This window comes from Mytilus trossulus, chromosome 6, assembly GCF_036588685.1.
Source record: "Mytilus trossulus isolate FHL-02 chromosome 6, PNRI_Mtr1.1.1.hap1, whole genome shotgun sequence".
In the NCBI taxonomy this organism is placed as follows: domain Eukaryota; kingdom Metazoa; phylum Mollusca; class Bivalvia; order Mytilida; family Mytilidae; genus Mytilus; species Mytilus trossulus.
Genome location: NC_086378.1, coordinates 26,091,761 through 26,117,008, shown reverse-complemented (window position 1 = coordinate 26,117,008; position 25,248 = coordinate 26,091,761). Strand labels below are relative to the sequence as shown.

General features: G+C 31.4%; 2 protein-coding genes across 2 annotated transcripts; both read left to right on the top strand.

Annotated features, from left to right (window-relative positions):
• Positions 1 to 1,404: 1,404 nt before the first annotated feature.
• On the top strand, positions 1,405 to 10,197 carry LOC134722451 (uncharacterized). The gene is made up of 9 exons (XM_063586072.1): positions 1,405 to 1,462; positions 2,248 to 2,571; positions 3,758 to 4,018; positions 4,476 to 4,775; positions 5,824 to 5,916; positions 8,314 to 8,335; positions 9,009 to 9,044; positions 9,655 to 9,776; positions 10,049 to 10,197. The coding sequence occupies exons 1-9, from the start codon at positions 1,405 to 1,407 to the stop codon at positions 10,195 to 10,197; spliced, it is 1,365 nt and encodes a 454-aa protein (XP_063442142.1).
• Positions 6,909 to 11,938, top strand: LOC134720997 (uncharacterized). The gene is made up of 6 exons (XM_063583632.1): positions 6,909 to 6,950; positions 9,009 to 9,044; positions 9,655 to 9,776; positions 10,049 to 10,239; positions 10,489 to 10,599; positions 10,850 to 11,938. The coding sequence occupies exons 4-6, from the start codon at positions 10,221 to 10,223 to the stop codon at positions 11,905 to 11,907; spliced, it is 1,188 nt and encodes a 395-aa protein (XP_063439702.1). The 5' UTR covers positions 6,909 to 6,950; positions 9,009 to 9,044; positions 9,655 to 9,776; positions 10,049 to 10,220; the 3' UTR covers positions 11,908 to 11,938.
• The last annotated feature ends 13,310 nt before the right edge of the window (positions 11,939 to 25,248 follow it).

Genomic DNA, 25,248 nt, shown 5'->3' with positions numbered 1-25,248 from the left:
TTGCACATTTAGCTCTTTCAGTGGTCCATAGGTCCAATAAACTCTCATTTTCCAGTACCAGTCAAAATTTCTGTTGCAATTAGTTTGAGGTTCAATGACTGGACTGAATTGGGTATGTAATGGTATGGAACATGCCTACCATAAAATTTGAGCCATCCCTAACGGCCTCTTTTACAAGACCTACTATTGTTTTTATTGTTAACTTGTTCTCGTCCTGAACAGGCATGACATGATTTGCCACTGGACGTTAAGCAGCCACGCAATCAATTAATCAGTCATAGAGTTTGTAGCTGTAATGAATTTGTTGAAAAACTTAAAAATTATAATCAATAATCCAACTAGGTCAGGATTGGGACCTATCTATGTTATATAATCGAGTAACTTGTTTTTATATCTATTAGTTAGATCAAACTTCTAGGTATACCATACATTAATTTAGTAGAAGAATGACACAGGCTTATAACTGTGTCTAAGGTCTCCCTTTTCAAAGGAAGGACACACATCTTATCATATTATATGTAGTGGAAAGTAAAAGGAAAATCTTTTTGGTCACGCTTTATCACTGAGGTTGGAAATTTACGTTCATAATTATACATCTATATATAGATTAAAATGTTTAATATACATCTAAACCGAAAGCACTCGGTTATACCAAAAAAGGGTTAATTGGAATATAAATAAATCAATATGGCTGAATATTACACCTGACAAAGGGCATGTATTTACATTAATTAGTGTATATTAACAAAGTAACTTGTCCATAATTCTATTGTTTTATTATGGAAAATAAGTGAATTTAAAGACGTTTATTAAAATGTAGTTCATTTCTAGAATCAGGGACATATATAAAATACAGATAGTATACATGTCTCTGCTAGAACTAAAGATATTGCAAGTGATTTATACATTTAAGACAATCATTTGATAGTGCAACAGACTTATTATCTTGTTAATTTTCTATAATTTTGTTTTAAAATGTACAGTTTGTTTCGTTTGTTGCCGGCTCTTTGGTCGGGTTGTGGTATCTATGACATATTCCCTATTTCCATTCTCAATTTTACATTGAACAAAATTATGTCTTGGTGCGACTTCGGAAATACTTTAATCTTCCACTTTAAAAGTGTTATAGTCATTAGCAGTCTACTCGGACGTGAAATGATTAATATTCTCCTATTATTTAGTGACTAAAAATTGTATTTTCTTTAATTTTTACGGTATAATTCAGAGTCATCCAAAAACGTAGAGAAACAACACAGAATATGGTTAAGAAAGAATTCGGTAATGCCATGCTCTATGGTAGTTTTAACATGGGTAGGCATTATGTGTGTCAGTATCTTAATATCGAGGAGTACCTTAATTGGTAAACATTTTTGTAATTACAGAGTTGGACCTTTCTAACCCAATATGATGTTCTTAGCATTACTCAGTTTGTTAGCTATTACTGTATTTTCTGGATGCAAAGGTAAGCAAAAACAGTTACATTGTACCTGTAAGACATGAGCAAAAACAGGTAAGAGGTACAACTGAACAAAAACAAACAGGGTGAAGATATCGAACTAGAAAAAACGACAGAAGATACTGAACAAACAGAAAAAACGACAGGAGATACTGAACAAACACAAACAGAGTGAAGATATTGAACTAGAAAAAAAGAAGGAAAAAAACAACAGGAGAATCTGAACAAACATTCAGTGACACAAGTTGTAAACATACCTCTAGGACTTTGTTGGATATAGACATATGGTCAAAAGTACAATTCACAATAAATTCTGTTTAACTGTGTATGAATACGCAGTCACGTCCAGTCGAAATGGTGACGGTAAATCCAAAGTCAGACAGGTATAGGGAGAGTATAGTGCTCTTCGTGTTTACTTTACCTGTGCAACAACTCTTTAGGGAATATGAAGGTGATCTGAGACACGGCGGAAATTATATTGTATTTCTCGAACTTTGCAATCTAATTTCCAGCTACTCATCTCAGATTTATTGTTTTAAAATTTGCCACTGGGTATTGTAAAGCAAACTTTAAAAAAAAAATCAGCCGAGTACAACATTTTGGAATCATATTAAAATTAAAATTCACTCGTTCAGAAAAGCAAATACTGTACATCGAAATACAAAGTGATCATTAGTATCATCATCTGAAATATATTTATATTCTTCATTACAAATTTGTAACATTTTCATAAAATTAAGGCATACGATTCCGCAACATCTAATATTGGCTCTTTTAATATTCTTTGCCAGGTTTGCTCGACATTCCAAAGATATCAGTATATCCATGTGAAGTACCAGTAGCCGACAGACTCTTTTCAATATGCTGTAAAGCGGAAAATATCTTCACTTCTTCTGTCTTTTTCTTCCAAAATACGACGGATAATATCATCGCTAAAATAGATCATCCATGTTACGTCACAACTGGTCGAGGATTGATGAGCTGGAACTGTCAGACATCCGGGCATATTCGGACCTTCAGAATAAAAACTACAAGAAATACAAGTCTTTCAACTGGATTGTGGGGATGTGGATATTACGGCGGAAAATCTTCATACAGTCTTAAAGAAAACAAAAGTAAATAATTCTAATAGAAAAAATATGCTAAGTCTTATCAAACTATCTTATGATTTTCATATATTTATACATATATTGTTAGTTCTTTTATTTGAGATTTCGCAAATCGTTTTAGTTCAAATTTTATAAATATTTTCTTTATATTTTACAAATGTCTTTAAGGTAGATCATTCTGTATATATTTCCTTAAATACATTTTTCTTGTAGTATTCCCAAATCAAGATTTTACTATGCTTTTGGTAATATATAATAAAAAGTTTGGGTCACCGTGCAATTATTTAAGCTACGAGTCGTTCAAAATTGCCCAAATTTGCTGAGATTGTTCATGAAAAAACTCATTTTTGTGCATAAAAAGAAATCTTGGAGATAGAATTTTGAAATAGAATAGGAATTATAACAATATGTTTACAGCAGATTTCAGTGAGTATGTTGATCAAGGTAATATCTTTGGTTAGCTTGCTTGTTAGCTGAACCGTGAAGTCATTGTTAGGTTAAGTAAATTACCCTCCTTTAAGAGTAGACTAGCAACAGATAACCAATCTATCTCTCTGTAGGACTAAGCTACTTTAAAAGGAGGGTAGTATACCTTACCTAACAATGACTTCACGGTTCAGCTAACAAGCAAGCAACCCAAAGGTATTACCATTAGCTACATACTGACTGAAATCTGCTGTAAAGAAAATAAAAATAAAAACGGTGTCACCGATCTTGTTTTCTTGCAACTAGTAAAAAATGAAAAAAAAATCTATCAGTCCAGCAAACATTATTTACTACGTTTTCGTTATATAAATAAACAGTCTAACCAATAGATTGCAAATCTGTCTCTATATTTGCAGATTTTATCAGAGAACTAGACGGATTGCGTATTGCGATTGCACAATCCAATCAATGGTGGTATACCATGAAGTCATTTCATATTAACCAATACTACAAAAAATATTCACTCTTAACTCATGAAAATGAAAATTACCAGCACTGTTATCGTAGTTGTAATAAATTTACTCAATTTTTGAATTTTGATGCTCTTTAACTTCGTGTTTGATTCAGCCTTCCGACTATTTTTTATGAGAGTGTCACTAATGTAGAAAAAAACCTGTCTGGCATACCAATGGTATTGTTTTTAACTCGTAAGACATTTCGTTAAAATATCTGACATTTCGCGAAATTGTTATGTTTTCCTTTGTAGTTGTGACAAGAAACAGTGGCAACCATTTCGCCAAACTACATGACAACACTACATTGGCATGGATGGTCCATCACACAGACTATAAGATCTACATGCCTAATGGACAATTACTGAACACATCTGATTTGAAACATGCAATAGAGAACAACATTACAGCAATCAGTGTTACCGTGCACAATATAGCCGAAAAGGATAATGGTACATATATTTGTGTATCAGACCAAAACAAAAGACGAGATGCTATAACACTGATTGTCGTAGGTATGTAAAAATATCGGCTTATGGTACCCCTTGGCAAAATAGTCGCTTAATATTTTAGAGGATAATTTATTAATTTCACCAGTTTGCTTACAATAATACAAGTTTCGTATCTACAGTCTTTTAATTACATAGTAAAGAATTGAAAAATATTGGATACATAAATATAACTTGATACTTTGATGATCTTTGAAAGATCTTGACAATAAATTATTCTAGCTTTGTGGTCCAGAATAATTAAAATTTTCTATCACGAAACGGATTTTAAGCTATAAAATCAGTTATTATCTGAAGAGCATACACGACTCTCTGACAGCCCAATAATATTTTTTTTGCGAGAATCGCAAGGAAAGTAATAAAACACCAGATTAACGCAAACATCTATATGTAACAATCAGACTTTAGGTGGCAAGGGATAGCAGCATATTATGAATTCATAATCATTATTAACAAATTTCAGAACCACCTTTAAGACCATCTATACTAGCTCTGAAGACAGAATTTTCTGGACACATGATGACCCTCAACCTTACCTGTCAGACAAACAGTCTATCTGCAGCACCGCCATATTATGTTCCTCAGTTTAACATATCATGGTTGTATTCTACAACAGCAGGTTACACAGTCATTCCAGATGGCCATTTTCTGATTATCAAGGATTTTGATTGCCATTTAAAATATTCAAGACCTGTTTTCTGTGCACTGAAAGAAAGTCCCGGAGATTGGACTCCATCTGTATTCACATATCCTCATAAGCAATGTAAGTTTGATTATGTGTTCTACAATTAAATATCTACTAACATGTGTATTAATCATGTCTATAGCAAACAAATTTCATTCTCAAAAAAGGGTTCAATATGTAGATACAAGGTTATCATAAACGAAAACTCATCAGTAATTTACAGCAAATTTTAAGAGTAACCATTATTTTAATTACTCATTGGATAGAGACGTATGAGGACATGACTACGAAGTCATTAAAAAAAGAGAAGTGAAAAATACCAAAGGAATATTCAAATTCCTAGGTTGAAAACATCTGACAATCCAATAACAAAAAATATCAAAAGATAAATAACAGTACACACACCACAACATAAAACTAAAACTAAAACCAACAAGAATGTGTCCCCAGTACACGAATTCACAACTCGCACTATCATTTTCCATGTTCAGTGGACCGTGACATTGGGTTAAAACTCTAATTTGGCATTAAAATTAGAAAGATCTTATCATAAGGAACATGTGTACCAAGTTTGAAGTCGATTGGACTTCAACTTCACCAAAAATTACCTTGACCAAAAACTTTAACCTGAAGCGGGACAGACGGACGGACGAACGGACGAACGGACGCACAGACTAGAAAACATAATGCCCCCTACTATCGTAGGTGGGGCATACAAATATAGAATTATTTCAGGTTCTCACGTATAAGCAGGTACACTAAATATTAGTTTCATCTATAAAGATAGAACCCACTATATATGGGGAAACAGGTCACTGGCTGTAGCACCAACCCCTTAAATGTACAAAATACGTATTTCTGATATAGTCTCGAGTAGGTTCGCTTGAAAGCAATACAAATATTTTGAATGCCAATATGGCATTGCTTGAATAGGACTGCCAATAAAACATAAATTATACATTTTTAAGACGTTTTGTTAGTATATAATCAGACTCTGGAAAATCTATAAAAATGGCATTACTTCTTTAATTGAAATATTTCTTTTATTTTCATTTGAAGTCAGAAGTTAAAAATTCAAGCAAATTCAAATAATATTATTTGCCTTAATCATCTTAATATGTCACAGGTGTTTCCAGACCAAGTGTAGTTACACAACAGGATTCTAAAACCGATAAAAGCGCACAGACTGCAGGATATGTGATAGCTGGAATAATTTGTGGTATGTATAAATATCATATAGCCACTGTTTACATTTAGTGTAATGTTTATACCCACTACATTACGTGATAGGTTACACTTCTCCTTTCGATGTATTCGATATTTTCAAGTTTTTGTCTAAAAATATCATATGAAAAAAATGTGCGACATCACCAGACTACGTGTTTTACAAATTGTTAGCTGTAAGCAGAACAATTAATAAAAATATCTAAATCAATTAGAGTTTTTAGCATTTGCAAAAAGAAGACTACTTTAAATACGTCGGGGTATACTATGATCATAGAAAAATACCATTTAGCAATCAAAAAGAATTAGTCGATGAAAGACCCGGAACATCATCACCGAAAGAAACAGTCGATAAAAACATCACCTGACAAACATAACATATAAAATGTAAGATTGAGCAATAGGACCTCCACAAAAAAAGCGCGATTTCAAAGGCGCTATTAGTTGAAAAACGAGGTTTCTACCACAAGTAATAATGTGTCAAACTGTCAAAGTCTGAGATGACAAAACTGCAGTAAGAGGGACAGAATTGGGGATACGATGAATGAAACGTATCCATGGTTATCTGTAACATACATAATCTTTATCAATAAATTGATGGGGAACCGATAATCGCTGACGTTATAAATATTGTAACAATTAAAATAAATATCAAAAGACAGATCATCATCCATTTTGCATGATACGTTACCCATTGAAATTATTAAAAAAAAATGTATTTAGGTGCAATATCCATGGTATATAACTGTGCATATCGTCAAACGGACTTGTTATTCACTGTTTAAATGTTGTGTAATAAATCTTTTTATTCCGTTACACTTTATACTGACAACCTTTCACTAGGCCATGAACTAAAATGATTTACCCGTTGATCATGTTTGTACAGATGAATTCAAGCTGTTCAAATAATAATGTGTAATGGGAAAGGACTAAGTCTTTCGAAAATGCTCAATAAATGTACCATTGGTTTTTAAACATATTATTTGTTTTAGGTATTTTTCTCTGTATTCTTGGCTTCATTTATTTCAAGTGAGTATACTGATATTATTCAAGAATTCATAAAGAAAACACAATTCTCTTTCTATTTCGTTTTATTGACAACATTAAGAAATGACATAATTACGAATTAAAACTGGAAAAAATAGATGTTTTAAAAATATATAGAACAGTCGACTTAATCACCATGATCACATGGTAAGCTTTTAAGTCACATCAAATCTGTACACAACTTATTTCTTTCCAGTCTTAATGTATTTAAAGTGTTAACTTGATAAATACTAATCATAAAACATGTAAAGGCATACCTTTGATAGTTTCTTTTAATGAAATCTTGTATAGACTCGCGACATTTCTGTTATTGAAGACCGTATATAGACAGCTGGAAGACCAAGCACATTCATATAAAACGAATAAGTCTGTAGTTCAGTCGTTGTCGCTTGTATGTGTTACATATTTGTTTTTTGTATATACTTTTTTATATAAATATGGCCGTTAGTTTTCTCGTTTGATTTGTTTTACCTTGTCTTATCAGGGCCTTTTATAGCTGACTATGCGGTATAGGCTTTGTTCATTGTTGAAGACTGTACGGTGACCTATAGTTGTTAATGTCTGTGTCATTTTGGTCTCTTCAAAGTGAACAGTTGTCTCATTGGCAATCATACCACATCTTCTTTTTTTTTTTTATATTAGTCATGTATTCAGTTGTTGTTTTTGGTAGCTTATATTTGTTATTCGTTTAAAACATCACAGTAGATTTTCAGAATTTTTTCATATTTTTCATGGAAGGGCCTCTTATAACATACTATTTGGTATGGAATTTGCTCATTATTGAAGAGCTTAAATGACCAGAAAATGGCCAAACTCCCTGTCATTTGGAAAAAAAAAGATAGAACGATGTCGCATTTGCAATCATACCACATTTTCTTACCTTTTAGCAATGTCTTTAAACCCATCAAACAGTGCATGTTATAACCTAGTAAAGAGTACTTTACTGTTTTATTGATATTTCTATATTATTTGCTATTTTTCTGCCCTTTTTTATTCCATGGTCTATTGAACTAGAAATTATCGTTCTATTGCACCTGTGTGAAGTCTATTGCACTGATCTGTTTTGACCTCTTATTCTGAAATCTGATAAGTTGAAAGGTATTCATGTTGTTCAATCAAATTTGGTCGTTTAAACGTTCTTGTGTTTATTGTTTTGATCGTCTGAAAAAAAATCCGTGATGGAGCGGTTTGCAAATGTTGATGATGAAGACTTAAATGATTTATTTGAGAAATTACTCTGATTTCATGTTCTTTTAATTGAATTTCTTAAGTATTGGTCGTACATGTATGCTCCTTACACATTTATAATTAATACTGTTGTTACTTTCTTGTATTTTATTTCTAGGAATTTTGTTAGAACTGACTCAGTATGTTTTTGGTAATAAAACAGTTATTGAATGTGTAACAGTGCAATATACCAACATATATTTCCCTCGGTATGCAGATCATCTCATTGTTCTTATGCCCTCAGCCGTCGATTTCTAGCAATAGAACAATATGAGCTGATCTTCATATCGAGGGAAATATATTTCGATCTATTGCATAGTTGCATATTGAATAACTGTATAATATTACTGAGTGATATATTCCATGGACTGCTTGTTTTGATTTACAAATCAACAATATTATATACAAAGAGTTAAAGAATGAAGAAAAAAAAATTTGAATGTAAATTGGCACATGCACTGTTCTTTCAGTCATATCTGTTTGTTATTACAAATCAAATATTTGTAAACCAAAGGGTCAATGAAAATATAAATGTCGAAGGAGGATAGACGACTTAATTGTTAAAAGATTAATGAGATAAAAGCATTTGAGAAAAAGATTAACGATGTCAAAAGATTAACTCACCTGAAACAGGGAATGAACTATGATGCTTCGGAAGGGTCTGTCGTTCTTACTTCAGCATTGACAACATTTATACTGTGTGGTGTTTGACAATGCCAATCAGATAAAAAAAATTCGTAGCATTCGATGGTGTCTTAGTAGAAGAGAATAAGACAGGATTGTTTTTTATATGAAAAATTAATTGTTTTACAGGATATATCGACAAGGAAGATCCCATGGACAGAGCACGTGAGTTATATACTATATTCATTTTTTTGTTTTTATCGTCTTTCTTTTTTTATAAATTGAATCCCTTTCTACCCTCATGCTAATATATTTATCCATCGTTAATTTATATTTCTTTCAAGGCTCAATTCGAATGGAGCGAGATCATTTGTGAACAGTCATAATATATATGAATATACTGCAATGAAATGTACTTCATCTTTCTATTGTATTTCAAATTTAAATCTAATCAAGCTAAAACATACTATTCTCCTTTTATCAAAATTCGATATTGAATTACTCATTTTAAGCAGTAGATATTTCAGATGTGATATTTTACGAAGCTGTTGTTGTGACAAGATTGATGTTTTACTAGAATGTTGTGAAGAAATTACGGAGAGTTGTCAAGAGAGTTGCCAACATAAATGTTGAATCAATATTGAATTATTCATTTTAAGAAGTATTATTAAATTTCAAATGTTATAAATATATTTTACAAAGCTGTTGTTTTGACAAATGTAATGTTTTACTAAAATGTTGTGAAGAAATTACGAAGAGTTGTCATGAGAGTTGCCTAGATAAATGTTAAATCAATATTGAATTATTCATTTTAAGAAGTATTATTTAATTTCAGATGTTATATTTTACGAAGCTGTTGTTGTGACAAATGTGATGTTTTACTAGAATGTTGTGAAGAAATTACAGAGAGTTGTCAGGAGAGTTGTCAAGATAAATGTTGTACAAGGTGCAAGAAAGGTAATCTCACATCTCGTTTTAATTCTTTTTATATTAAAATTTTTATATCTTATGATTTTCTGTTTGCCGAATGTTGGTAACGACTTTATGAAGTTTATAAAAAGGAATGACATGCAAGGATTCCTAAATTCAAAGAATTGATGTTTGTATAAACTATCAGATCTCTCCTTACCAATTTTATTACTGCATACCATGACATGATTAGTTCCTTTTAGAAAAAAATATCTATTGTTAGTTTGTAAGATTTTTTATTATTTTTTTTATTATTGAAGACAGCGACGACGACGAACCCATTGATTTAGAAATACATAGCAGACTACGAAGAACAAGACGTACAACTGAAGACGATTTACAGAATATCCTTAACCTCTACAATGTCCAAGACACACCCACAATGACCCCACAACAACAGAGAAGGTGACGTTTTCTGCAGATAACCAGGGAATGGTTACAAATGATGTTGGTAATGAAGCAAAAAGTACTCATAAGTGGCAATCACAAAAAATGTATAAATATAAAAAAACATTTATGGCAAACAAATATAAAGAAATGAGAAACATGTGTTTTCCCTAAAGAAAAGATATTTAATGATAAAAATAAAGAAAGAAATTAAAAAAAAATGGTAGAAAAAAAAGGATAAATAAATTAAGGACTCTTATCCATATCCTTATACGGAGACGAATTGATTGATAGAATATTCTTATTTTTTCAGATATTTTATCTGGTGCAACAGGAACAAATGAAATCGTCCTAAATGAATCTATACCGACTAATTCTGCTAGTGGAGTAAATCAACCAGCATTAGTCATAGAAATTGAAACATGTAAGTGTATCGATTGGAAACATTGAAGGTTGTATATAACAGAAATGGTGAACAAACACATTAAATTTTCTAACGGTATCATGGCGAAATATTAAACTAAATATATATCATATAGTAAACATTCATACTGTAAAAAGATCTACTTACTTATGCGTAATGAAAACATTGATTAGGATTGCATAAATATATGAATATAATACCGTCTTTATAAGACCAAATAATTTCATTGAAATGTTGTCCTTTCTTTTAGGTCTTAAACACTTGGGTAAATTAGTAAGTACCACTGAGAACCAAGTACAAGTTCGTAGATCACATATTATTGAGGACATGCTTAATATCTACACAGATACTAATGTAGTGCGTTCCCGGTTACATGTAAAATTGATTGGAGAAGGCGGATCAGATTGGGGAGGAGTCAGTCGTGACGTATTTACAACGTTTTGGAACGCAGCTTCGTCTGCTTTTTTTCAAGGTGATTCTGTTCATGTTCCATACCTTCCTCTTGTTAACATGGAGAATGAAAACAAATTCCTTTTGCTGGGTAGAATTTTAACGCACAGTACAGCCATTCTTGGCTTCCTTCCGATTCAAATAAGTACTAGCGTCCTTATGGTAATGGTTTACAACACCACAGAAATAGAAGAACACGCTTTAGTGGAAGACTTCCTGTTGTATCTCGACACAAAAGACCGGAAGTTGGTTAAAGAAGCAATTGATGATTTTTCTACACTTTCTGAAAACCAAGTAAGAGATTTGCAAGAATTGTTTATTCGATATGAAATGGGTTCCATGCTCAGGCCTGATTCTTTTAGAAGTCAGCTTCTCAAAATAGCTCGTAATGAACTCTGCGTAAAACCAAGAGCATTGTGCGAGAAAATGAGACAAGGAATACCAGAAGACCATTTTGACCGATTTTGGTGCCGCCTAACAATTGATCATATTGATCTTCTGCATGCTAGACTTAAACCTTCCGCTGATAAAATCCTGAACTGTCTGAAACCAGCAATTCCATTTGGAGATTTAACAAGGCGACGACGAAGGGTTTACGAATTCTTTCAAGAATTTATTGAAAAATTAGGGGATGAAGATTTACAACTACTTCTTCAGCTGATAACTGGACAGAGCTGTGTGCCAAAAAGAACAATTCAAGTGGAATTTTCAGAACTAGGTGGGGTTCAAAGAAGACCCGTTTTCCATACGTGTAGTTACATGGTCGAGCTTCCAGACACATACATAAACTATAAAGACTTTGAACAAGAAATGAACAACATTATGCATTCAAATGTATTACAGTTTGATATGGCATAACCTTTTTTTGTATATGGTATTGGTTTGTTGTACACATCTATGATAAACGTATTTTATGTATATATTCATGTATTTTATGTATATTAACATATATAGACACAATAAACCCACAACAATTCTTACAACAATATATTCTTTCGAGAGAGACGAAATGTTGAATACATATCTAATATTTGCGTCAAAGTTTCCGATAAGGCGGGTGAATTATTCACAAGATAGACGGCACCGTAAATGCAGTTCATGTTGTTGAGATTTGAACTTGGAAATGAAAATATTAGGAGGCATATTCTGTATTCACTCACACCGTTCGGACAGAAACGCTTCGAATTGGTCCTTTCACGATATTTTGCATTAATTACGTCTTCAGCACTCACAAACATTTGGGTTTAATTTGTCAATTTTACACGTGAAGAATTTTAACCATGTGTAAAATTTTATTATCTTTGTTTGTTGTTTCTATCGTTTGTGATAAACTTGTAGTGCATTTCTTTCTAATAAAAGTTTTGTAAACGTTGTGTGCCGTTTGTTATAGCTTATTACATGTTACAAAAGTAGAAACAAATGTTTCGTTTAATCAGTGTTTACTGACTCTGTCGATCGTTGTTTTGAGTTCTGACATTCCTGATTATACCGCTTTTTCATTCTTTGTTTTACATAAGAATAGATGAATATGAATAGATGAATTGATTCAATGTTAAAGATGGAAATAAATGTAGCGTGTGTATTAACAAACAACGAACGACAAACTGTAGACCCTTTTTAAGCGAGTATATAGTTTTTCAAATGATCTAAACATATGCTGGCTGAACCGTTTGTTTCGTTTGATGTAAGAAAGAAATGCACTTTAATTTCTTTGACTTAGAAAAAGTTTCTTATCTTTCAAACATCAAAATACGGTAGTATTTGAAAATTAAATGTTTTGTGTGTGAATAAATGATATTGTCTGTCTTTCATTGCATTAATGTTTTAGATTTTCCGTCGTGTTTCTTCTTATATTTGCTATTTAAAGAATTTATAAACTATCACTTTTAATTTTGTATACACAGCACTTCATTCGTAATTATTTTATTTGTTATTATTTATGGATTTATCATTTTTTATCTGGGAAAGAGAGACTGTTTATTTTGAAACAAAACATGAAATTTTCTTAATCCCCCATAATCACTATTTTATTGTATCCCCTTTAAACCATTTCAAACAAAATATGTGATCTTCCTCAAATACACAAGCCAAAATTTTAAACATGATGCAAAACACTTACCTTTGACACACATGATAGGTAGGATATACGTCAAATCTTTATTACTTTGAACAATACAGTTCATCATTATATATTTTAAGATTATAAAGTTTATAAATGTTTCATCATAATCGACCCCCATTTATAATTTACAACCAAAATTTTAACCCCCTTTTCAACTTACATGAAAAACCGTAGTTTCCCGATAATTGGACCGCCTTGCAGGTAAAACATGATAAATCCCAAATAAATGTCTTTTTGGTTTGTGTAATTATGTTATTATACTAGATGTATAGAATTGTATATTGACAATATCATTGTGATTTCATGTCAAATTTTGTCAAAGATAAATATCATGTATATATTAGATCATCTTCTTTGAAATTAAGTTCTATCAATTTATAGTGTAAATAAATGATATTCTATAATAATTACTTTAGTATCATAGTACATTATATATTTGTAAACATTGACGCTAGTCTAAACACTTTAAAGGTATTTTCCATTGTGAAAAGGACAAAAACAAAGTCAAAATTTTTATCAGTAAATTGAAAAGTCCTACATGATAATATCTTGTACTTATTCATTTAATGACTAAAGTACAAAGTTCTGAAGACATATGAATAAGAAAAGAGAGTCAATTTTATATTAAAAAAACTTTTTGTTAACATGTCGTGTTATCGGTACATTTTATTATTTGATTTTACTAGCATTCATTAGAATTTTACTGTTTGTAAATATTGATTCAAGTCCTGACTTTGTAATGATATTTTTCCATGTTAAAAGTATAAAACCAAAATCGGAATATTTATCAAGACAAGACAAGACAAGACAATTTATTACAACTTAGGCACACGTATGGTGCTACAAGAGGATAACAAGTATACATCAACAATTACATAATTATACATTTGCAAGCAAGACAAACAATAAATAAATTAGCGATATCATACAATAGAATTAAAATATATAATAATTGGTTAATTTGTTTTGAAATAATTTGAATTGTAGGGTGAATAAAAATGTATTTTAATACTACATTGTCATACAGTACAAATTATGAAAATATCTTATCTAAATGTCTCAAAAACGAGCACAGTTTTGTTAGAACTGGTACATTACAATGTGACAATAGCCCAATAAATTTTAATTGGGAAGGATTCTTTGTGTAATATGTAGGTATATACCTTTCTCTTAATGACATAATTTGTTCATTGGTACATGTAAAAAAATAATGATATTCGTCACCAATTGTATTTGAATCGCAGTGGCGGCATATACGATCATCCTTTGGTGTATTTTTCCACCGACCAACCTCAATAGGGATTTCTGCCACTTTAAGATTCAATAAATATTGTTCTAAACAAAAAATAGTTTTGTATGACGCATAAAACTCCCCTCTTGACGAGTTTGTCATATCAGCGAATATACGCTGTCCAAATTGGTCAACTAATCTTTGTTTTATTTCTTTTTTAATATCTGAACTTTTTATACCACCCTGTGCATTCCAGAAAAAAGAAAATCCTGTATCATCTAGTACTTGTTTTAGAGAAGATATCCATTTAAATGAGTATTGGCCTGAAGTATGCAGGTTATACATTAACTGATACAAAATCCCGGATAGTTTTCTACTACCGCTTTGCACTAATCTTGCCCAAAAGCAAAGTAATTTAGTTTTTATATTAATGATAAGAGGGAATCTGCCAGTTTCCCCATAGACCATATAGTTTGGTGTTGTCGATCTTACATTCAGTATCTTCTTTAGGAAACTTAAGTGTACCTTTTCAATCATGTCAACATTCTCATGACCCCATATTTCCGAGCCATAAAGTAAAATTGGAGAAACCATACAATCAAATAGTCGAAATTGCAGATCTGAGGGAATTTTTACATTTCTTAACTTGTAGTATAATGCGTACAGTGCCTTTTGTGACTGTTCAACCAGTTTTTTCTTTGATAAATTAAAATTACAATTATATCTTATTAATAATCCCAGATAATTATAACTGTCCGTGAGCTTTAACTCCTCGCCTCTTAACATAAATCTGTATTTATTTTTGCGCTTCGCCTTCTCAAACACCATTACTTTTGTCTTATCGATGTTTACATTTAGTTTCCATTTAACACAGTATTCATCAAACTTATATAACATTATTTGTAAATCGTCAGCTGATTCTGCCAGTAATATTGTATCATCAGCATATAGTAATAAAAAAATTCTAATATACATGCCAAGTTCACTTTGACAGTATTCATTCACCTTTTCTAAGCATGTTATATCATGCTGAATAAAATAGTTTTCTAGATCATTAATAAAAAGAGAAAACAGAAAAGGCGATAAGTTTTCACCTTGTCTAACTCCAACTTCGCACGGAAAGAAATTTGAACAATCCGAATTATGTCTAACACATGATTTAATATTAGAATAGAGGTTATAAATAGAGTTGAATATTTTGCCTGTTATGTTACTAGAAATAAGCTTTTGCCACAGCCCTATCCTCCACACCGTATCAAAGGCTTTCTTGAAATCAACAAATGTACAGAATAAACGTTTTCCAGAGAGTAGATAAAGTTGAATCAAACAATATAAACTAAAAATATTATCGAGCGTGGAGTGACCTTTCCTAAATCCCGCTTGGCATTTTGAAAGAAGTTCAATTTCTTCTGCAAATTTGTCTAGTCTGTTATTTAGTATAGCTGTAAATACTTTTCCTAAACATGATACCAGTGTTATACCTCTATAAGAGTCCGGATCTTTAAGATCTCCCTTATTCTTATAAATGGAGTTTATTATTCCCTTTGACCAAATTTCGGGTATTATCCCTGTGTCGAAAATGAAATTGAACAATTTGACGTAAAGAGGTAAACATACAGACACTGAATTTTTAATATACTCGTTTCTTATTCCATCATATCCAGCGGCTTTATTATTTTTTAGAGTCTTAATGACTTTGATAATTTCTTCATCGGTAATGGGCCCATTTAAAATTTCATCAAACTCATTAGTCTGAAAGTTAGGTAATTGAAACTCTCCCTCTTCATTTACGTCACTCACATTGAGCTTCTTAAAATGGTCATACATTACTTCTAGAGAAATTGAACTTTCCTTTTTTCTTTTCGGAGAGAATCTATTTAAAACTTTCCAGAATTCTTTCGGGTCATTTTTTGATATATTACGAAGCTCCTTTTCAGTCTTTAACTGGTATTTTTGAGAACAATTGTTTATTTCTTTTTTATATTCCTTACTTGCTCTTTTCAGTGAATTCTTGTTATTTATACTTTTCTGTTTATTATATTTATACTTTGCCGAGTGAAACTGTTTTCTTTTCAATTTACATGATTTACCAAACCATGGTTTATTACCCTTTTTGACCCCATTAGCTTTTTTCATAGGACTTTTATTTACAAAAGTTCCAAAAGAATCTGTAGCTGTCTGAGAATAAAAATTTGTTAAACTAGTTATTACTCCGTTTATGTCATGATCATCTTTTTTGAAAGATTCCAATTCATTACACAAATCAAGTATTTTTTTCTCGTTCATTCTTACATTTTCTGTGAATTTATTTTTATCTTGTTCAATCCATTTTATTGAGGTCTTTTTATGTGATTTATTTTCCTCTACTATTTTATTGGCCTCTGTTATTAGTTTTACATGTATGCGATTGTGTACATCAGAGAATAATGCATCAAATGGAATAACCTTGAACTCCTCAATATTCTTAAAAAGATTTGACGAAACTATAAAATAGTCAATTAAACTATTGTCTTTCGTGGTAGCCTTTCCTATACCCTTATCTTCCCCGATCCTTCCCGCTGTTATATACAAATTATTTTTCTTACAAAAATCTACTAATTTATTACCTTGAGAATTTGGACGCATTTTATCTTCTGAAAATCTTTTAAGTGGAATTTTTAATGAAATTAGATTTTGGTAATCATATAAAAAATCAATTAATTCGTCGTTTAAATTTTCATCTAAAACCTCTACCAAATTTTCATCTGGAACGACAAAATCAATCAGGGTTCCGGTTCTGGCATTAAAATCGCCAATAAGTGAACACAACTGTTCATCATCTCTTAGTGTTACCATCTCCCTTTCTATTTCATCGAAAGCATCTTTTGACGCATATTTACTATTTTCAGGTGGTATATAGACACAACCGATAATCATGTTTGATTGATTAGAAATATTATTGAGTTGAATCCATTGAACAAATTCACAGTCGGTTTTGATAAACTTGATATGTTTTTCTATTGATTTACTATAAATGACTGAGATGCCACCCGATTTTTTCTTGAATTTTTTCCTACATTTTGAAAAAGAAAGATACCCCTTGGGCAAAGATAGCATATCAAGATCATCAATTTTTGATTCAATACATACTAGAATATCGTAATTTTGAACAGTTTCAATGAATTCGGGGATAATCAATTTAGATTTTAAGCCACATACATTTATACAAGAAAGTTTTAACCCCCCTGATTCATAGTTTAAAAGTTCTGTTGAAACCTTGTCTCTTGTAGCGGCGTAGTCCTACATATATCTATTCTCTTCATTGTTCATATCAGATGACTCGGTTCGCGTTCGTTTAAACGGTCTAGGTGGTATTGGAGGGCTTCTATTGATTTGCTGTTGACTGTTTTTTAATAGGGCACCTCTGTACTCAGATTCTGTATTCTGTTCTGATCCTGTATTTTGGTACTGTTTTCCGTTAATGAAAAGTTTGTCTCGGATCATTTTAACTTGCTTCCCATCTTGTCTAGCTTTTTTAAGAACCGGGTACAATTTTTTCCGTCGATTTTCAATCTCTTCGGGGAATTGTTCATTAACGCCAAAACTCTTTCCTTTTAATCTTTTCGTGTTTCGTAGCACCGCTTCCAAATCTTTTCTGTACAGAAACCTTGCTACAATAGGTTTAGCACCATTGAGTCCTGGCTTGCCAAATCGGTGGACATTTCCAAGTTCAACGTGGAATTCTATTCCTAGTTCATTATACATGAAGCTTCGAAGCTTTTCTTCGCAATTTTCATTTTGGTGAAAACCTAACCCAGAGAATATTAGATTGTTTTTCATTGACCTGCACCTTAAATCTAGAAGGCTATGTTCCATTTGTTTGATATGGTCTTTCAGGTCGTCATTATCTATTTTCCTTTCGAGTTCTTCGTTTCTACTCTTCATTTTCTCTATTTCATTTTTGTTATCAGTATATTAAAAAGTACAACATTATCATAAATCACATACAAAAAACACATTCAATACAGGACCAGTAGTACAAAGTTCTAGGGACATATGCATAAAAAATAAATAGTCAATTTGATACTATTTAAAAGTCATATGAAACTTCAAATTAAAAAAAAAAATATGCATACGTTTTTTATAACTAAATAACTTTTTTCTCAGGAAAATTCTATCATTTGTCCAAATTAAGAAGGAGTTTACTTTTTTTAATTGCTTGCTTCCAGCAAACAATTCGCCGACATATATTTTGTATGCAGCGTGACTTTTCTCGTAAAAAATGTTATATGAATTTGGTCAATTCTTTTCTTTAGTGGATTGCTTACTTGTTAATTAGACATTTCTTGGAAAAGAAGACATTACAACTTTTCAATGTTTTAAGTCTTAGGTTGTTATAGAATATATGACTTAACATACGGTATGGGTAATGATTTGTTTAGTTTGTGTTAATTGGCTGCGATCCCATGCTGTATTCACTTACCACCTTTCATATAAATTATTATTAAATGATATGAGCAAATCAGCCCTAATACAGATAAATGAAAACGTTCCACTGTCGATATAAATCAAGAGTTAATATTGCTTTTTGAACAGGACCAATACATGATTTCGTGCGCATGAACCAGATCAGATAGAGGATCTTAAATAAAAAGTCCCAAGTTGTTTAAGAAGTAAGACTGAAATAATATACGATACAGAACATTTTTGCTTTTTCTCAAAAGTACTGTACCTATCATGGAAAGCTGTAAGTAATTAACTATACCTATATAAACATTAAACAATGACATGTGAGGATTTTAGACAAATAGATAAAGGCAACAGTAGGATACAACAATGAACATATTCCATCAACGACAAGCGTCCAGTGACGCGCTTATGTTATTAACATGCATTCTCCATATTTTAAAATTATTTTCACAATACTCGTGCAAAGAAGTTTTACGACAATGAAGTTATGGAAAAGCAATTTTATAATTATTTGGACTTCAAACAACAAGACATAACTGATCATCAAACCGAAACCATAACAGAAACATCAAACATGAAGAATGAATGTTGGATGTACAATATACAAAGACACGTCGTCTATATATATATATCAATACAAATTCACACTCGGTATATAACAGTCATAGTCGGGAACATGGCAATAATGGTATTGATAAACAATATACAATACAAAAAACGTATTACATAAAAAAGAATACCAGCATTTACGTCAACCTGTTAACCATAAAGGAACAATAAAAATGCACTAATGTTTGCGTCAATTTTTAACAGATATTTGTTCTGTATTACAATCACAATAGAATTTCTTGTTCTAATTACACATACAATTCAAAATCAAACACACAAATAAATCTGTATTTAATTTATAAGAAAATGTTTGCTCTTCCTGTCTTAAACTTCAAGGTTAATCAAATAGTATTAAGTTAAAAAGTGTTACGGAAATAAAGAGTTTAAACGACCTAACAAAAAAATCATTACAATAAGAACATATTTGCTCTTGCTGTCCTTAAATTAAAGGTTAATGTTAATCGTAAAAGTAAAAAGTATTACGGATAAAATAGAGTTTGAACGACCTACAAAAAAATTAGAAACAAAACTGAACTTGTCCAGAAACCCTGATATTTCATCGAATTTTGATTTGTTTATGTTCGTTGATAAAAGACTCGACAGCTGAAGATTATGCAATGAACTCCAATTTCTAAGCTCGTACACATAGAGGTCATCGTATATACTTCAATAATGAGTAATACCAATAATGCATTTGTTTAGGGGCCAGCTGAAGGACGCCTCCGGGTGCGGGAATTTCTCGCTACATTGAAGACCTGTTGGTGACCTTCTGCTGTTGTTTTTTATTTGGTCGGGTTGTTGTCTCTTTGACACATTCCCCATTTCCATTCTCAATTTAATAGTAAGCTAGAATACGAAACGGTACCCCAAAGTGTGAAACAATTCCAAAGAGAAAACCAGCTACCTTGATTTTAGCTACAAAATATGATGTTTGCCAGAAACCAGGAGAACTTTTTGATTGGCTTAAGACGGACACATAAAGAATGTGGCTGGTTTTAACATGCTTGTGAATGCTCAACTCTTCCCCTTAATAAAGTATTACTTTATTTTGCAGGCCGAAAACAGGTTAATTATCATAATGAAACGCGCGTGTGGCGTATAGATGATAATCCTGGTCCTTTCATAGTTATTTGGTAATTGCTGTAAATACTTTAAACGTTTGATTATCCTTTAAAGATCAACTGTATTAAACATAGTTTACTATACTTTATGTGTTATTTTCGTTGTTGAAGGCCGTATGATGACCTACATTTTCTTTGAAAAAGACCTGATTTAAGTCATATTTATGACAATTGTTTTGTCATTCGTTCCGTTGGTGCATATAGTCGTTCATATAGATATATCAGGTTTCATGGACTTTCCATTATTATATTTAGATGGGTATTTTGGACAGTTTACTAATTACCGTTTCTCCTCTTTATTCTACAAATTCCTCTTTTTGATATCGGTATGGGTTATATTTGATGACCATAATTGTTCGTCTTTATGTCTATCATGGATATTTGTCTCATTGACTTTTATTCATTATCCTCTTTCCTTTATATATGTTCCGGACCATATGAGTATTTGAACCATACGCGTATGGTCATGACCATATGGGTAAATACTCATATGGTCCGACCATACGCGTACGGTCGGACCATACGCGTATGGTTGGGATAATTAACACTCTGTTACAGTTTACTTTTTAAACTTATAAACTATTCATATGGTATGACAGTTCATTAAAAAGACGCTATCATATAGATGATTCTATTATTATATTATAATAAGAATTAGCTAAATGAGAATAAGAAGTTTCACAAATTTAATTTTATGTTATTTCACTATGCGAAAACAATTTAAAAAAAACATTTTTAAATACCGACGGTCAAAACCGATGGTCATGACCGATTTTTTTTTTTATTACGAGTGACTTTATTTTTTTAAAAATCTTGAACTGTTACACTAGATTCGAAGGCACTGGAAAGTAACATAGTTTATCTAATTAGTCTTGTGAGTATGGTGTATTGCAGTCATGTTACGATATTTGAGATCTATAGCTTTTTAAAAACACCGTCGAGATATCGGAATGGCCCAAGACCTCGATATCAGTGTACGCAGCTACAAAACTTTGAAGGCTAGCTAAAATTCACTCGCAAACAAAAGGTGTAAATGAAAAGAATCATGCACTACCAAGACATGCTAATGCAAAAAAGCTATGAGTCCGTGTGGAAGTAAATTTCACCTAAGCCTACATACAAGAATGAAATTAGAGATGAAAACTAACTATAGCATCAATGCTTAATTTTTACGTAGTATTTGAATTATAAAAATAATATTACCATCATTGTTATTTTAGAAAAAAAGTTTTTGTATTATTGAAACTTTAAAATGTTATTAAAAAAAATACCTATATGGTCAAAATACTCATATGGTCCGGCCCGTTAATAACCAAACGAGTATTATACTCATATGGTCCGACAATACGCGTACGATCGAACCATACGCGTATGGTCGGACCATATCAGTATACGCATATGGTCATGACCATACGCGTATGGTCCAAATACTCGTATGGTCCGGAACATATATACTTAAGTTTTGAAATCTTATTATCGGCCTGTTGTAATTTCATTAGGATTTCTTGTCAAATGATCATACACATGTACGTAGAAAACAAATATAAACTATCGAAGCAAAAAAATGAAGTTGTAACTACTTTGATAAAAATAAAATTATAACCAATTTTCAATAAACTTGAAGAATACGCATAACCTATCCTACCATTCACCAGTAAAAATTACCTATACTCTATAGTTTTCTAAAATAAAGATTATGATAATTAACTGCACTATAGTTTTTTTAAACAAGAGAAAAATAAACCCCGAATATAGTTAAAGGTCTATCAATAAAACCTATTTAAATAAACCTCGGGGATGTTTGTACATTTTAAATAACCCGTAACTAATAAAAGCGAAAACGAACAATGATAATATGTACGTCAACATCTACGCAAAGAAAAATGAGAATATACAATATTCAGTATGAACCACAAAAATGTTCTAGATTTTCAAGGTCAATTCTGACGTCAAACATTGGTCAAATGGTAGCGTGATCCAAAAATCGTTTACACTGAAGACACAAAAGAAAGAACATCCTTTATATCATTGTCTTTTAACTTTAAGTTGAGATATGATTCCGCATATTCTAACTTTTGTACCTTAGTTATTATATAACTAATGACCGTCAGACCATTCCACGTCTGTCATTAGTTTACATAAAAAAAAACATGTAATTATGGCCTCCTGAACAAACTGACCTACACTTTTGGTATCAGAAACAAACAAAACATAGAAAGATAAATGATTAAAATATATGATTACTCAATAGATACAGACACAAAAACTCATTTGATAGGGAAAAAAATAGATTATCAAAAACTGCTTTGGTCCAGTGGCTTATAGGTACACTTTTTACCTGATGTTTAACCAGGCTGATAGCACCACTACACATTAAAAGTTTTAATTTAAAACATTAATTAGGTTAAATAAGTTAGGTCGACTGAAATGAATTGAGAGAAATTAAACATAACTTATGTTTTGATAACTTTCCGTAAATCATTAGATATTTGTCGTTATCCTGTAACCTGCATTACAATATCAAATATAAGTCATGTTTAAATCACAACACACCGAAAATGTCGCATGGTATACTCATCATTATTGACCTTATATGTGTAACTTTTACATGAACAATGCTGAATGTTGACGTAGTTGACGTAAATCACAACAAAGGAAATGCTTAATATTTGACAAGGGTATAGAAAGCTGACATTATTATCTATAACAAACAAACAATGTCAGCTTTCTTTTATTCAAAAGTACAGAAGCACCGATTGATTTTATTTGTATAATTTTTTATTGTTCTGAACTGTGATTTAAAGAAGAAAAACAAAATAGTATCGCCATAAATCACATTGTACATTTAACGCCATTCCATCTTACCACTAACATGGTTGTTACATTTCTATATTTGGCATTAATTTTTATACGAATAGCAGGTAAGCTTTGTTGCTTATATTTGATATGCAAACCTTTCCATAACCTCCAAAATTCCAACAAAAAAAAATGAATAATTAAATACGTTAATTTGAATGTGCGGCATGCATTTTTAAAATATGTTGCAACATGTCTCCGACAGAGAAACATTAGTTTCAGATTGTAAAATTTTAGATTCATTAGATGGTGTTACACAATCATTAAATAATTAAAAAGTATTGCACGCATTAAAAATCACACACTTTCCTGTAAATTCTATCAGCAATAAAAAGCCAAATATTTTGTTAATTTGTAACTTTTTTTACACCCCTCTGTAATAGAATAATAATTAGATATAGGAAGATGTGGTGTGAGTGCCAATGAGACAACTCTCCATCCAAATAACAATTTAAAAATTAAACCATTATAGGTTAAAGTACGGCCTTCAACACGGAGCCTTGGCTCACACCGAACAACAAGCTATAAAGGGCCCCAAAATTACTAGTGTAAAACCATTCAAACGGGAAAACCAACGGTCTAATCTATATAAACAAAACGAGAAACGAGAAACACGTATATATTACATAAACAAACGACAACTACTGTACATCATATTCCTGACTTAGGACAGGTGCAAACATTTGCAGCGGGATTAAACGTTTTAATGGGCCCAAACCTTCTCCCTTTTATTATTAATTGTTTATTTTAGAAATCATACAAGCTAACCAGTTTTCTGTCTTTCTTTATGTTTGCATTGCTCTAACCAGCAATTGTTTTTTTTCGAGTGTTGCTGTTTAATTTTAATATGAGTTTATGAACTGTATTTTGCATTTCTAGTTCTTGTTGTATAATTTACATATATCTAGAAATATAGTCATCTGTTTAATTCCCCAATGAATAAAATCAAATGCTGAAGAGAGGCATCCGTATTTCGTGTTTAGAGAATTGCATGCTCCCTTGGTGTGCAAGAACCCTTGCAACAACATTTTGCGAGATTGAAATTCCCGTTTCATTCCGGTTGACCAACATACCTAATGGATTTATTGCTATTTTTTCTCGTTCTGAGCAGGCATAAATTGTTGCATAAACTAAAGAAAAAAAAGAAAAAATCAATCAGCCATTCATAAGCTTGTTGTACCTGAGGATTTCTATAAGACAAAATAACATATTCCAACTGAAATCGTGGAGAACTTTGTGCTCTGTGAAAGTCATTAGTTCAAGCTCCAAATATATCACCTGTAATGTTGCTCATGCAAGTAGAAATGGTTAATATGTTCTTTCTTATTTTAGATATTCTTACTACAAATACATGCATCTCGAACAACACGTACGGAGAATCAGACACTTCAAGTTTGGGAATTAATGTTGGTAATGAAACAGGTAGTATTACTTTTTTCATATATTCTAATAATTGTTCCAATATTGTCATAACTATGTCCTCTATTAAAACGGTATTATGCTATGGGATCTTTTGTACACCGTACGTAATATTTCAAGGGACATGATTACCATTAAGAAACCAATCGACATAGATATGAACAACTATAGGTCACCGTATGGTCTTCAATAATGATAGAAAAGCCATACTTCACAGGACTTTAAGTATAGTCTTTTTGATAATAAGATAGTAAGTTTTGTTTTGCTATGTTAAATATATAATTTATTTCTAAAACTTAGAAAATGGATTCAACTCAACTTTTTTGCAGTTTTAATCTTTGGAAGTTTCTAAACCAAGTATTACTTTACAACATTTTATTCAAAAATAAGTT

Bases quoted from the DNA above. Each gene is read 5' to 3' on its own strand.
- LOC134722451 (XM_063586072.1), top strand. From the start codon at position 1,405: ATGATGTTCTTAGCATTACTCAGTTTGTTAGCTATTACTGTATTTTCT. The intron at 1,463-2,247 runs GTAAGCAAAAAC...ATTCTTTGCCAG, and splicing joins TGTATTTTCTGGATGCAAAG to GTTTGCTCGACATTCCAAAG. The intron at 8,336-9,008 runs GTATGTTTTTGG...ATTGTTTTACAG, and splicing joins ATTTTGTTAGAACTGACTCA to GATATATCGACAAGGAAGAT.
- LOC134720997 (XM_063583632.1), top strand. The intron at 10,600-10,849 runs GTAAGTGTATCG...CCTTTCTTTTAG, and splicing joins AGTCATAGAAATTGAAACAT to GTCTTAAACACTTGGGTAAA.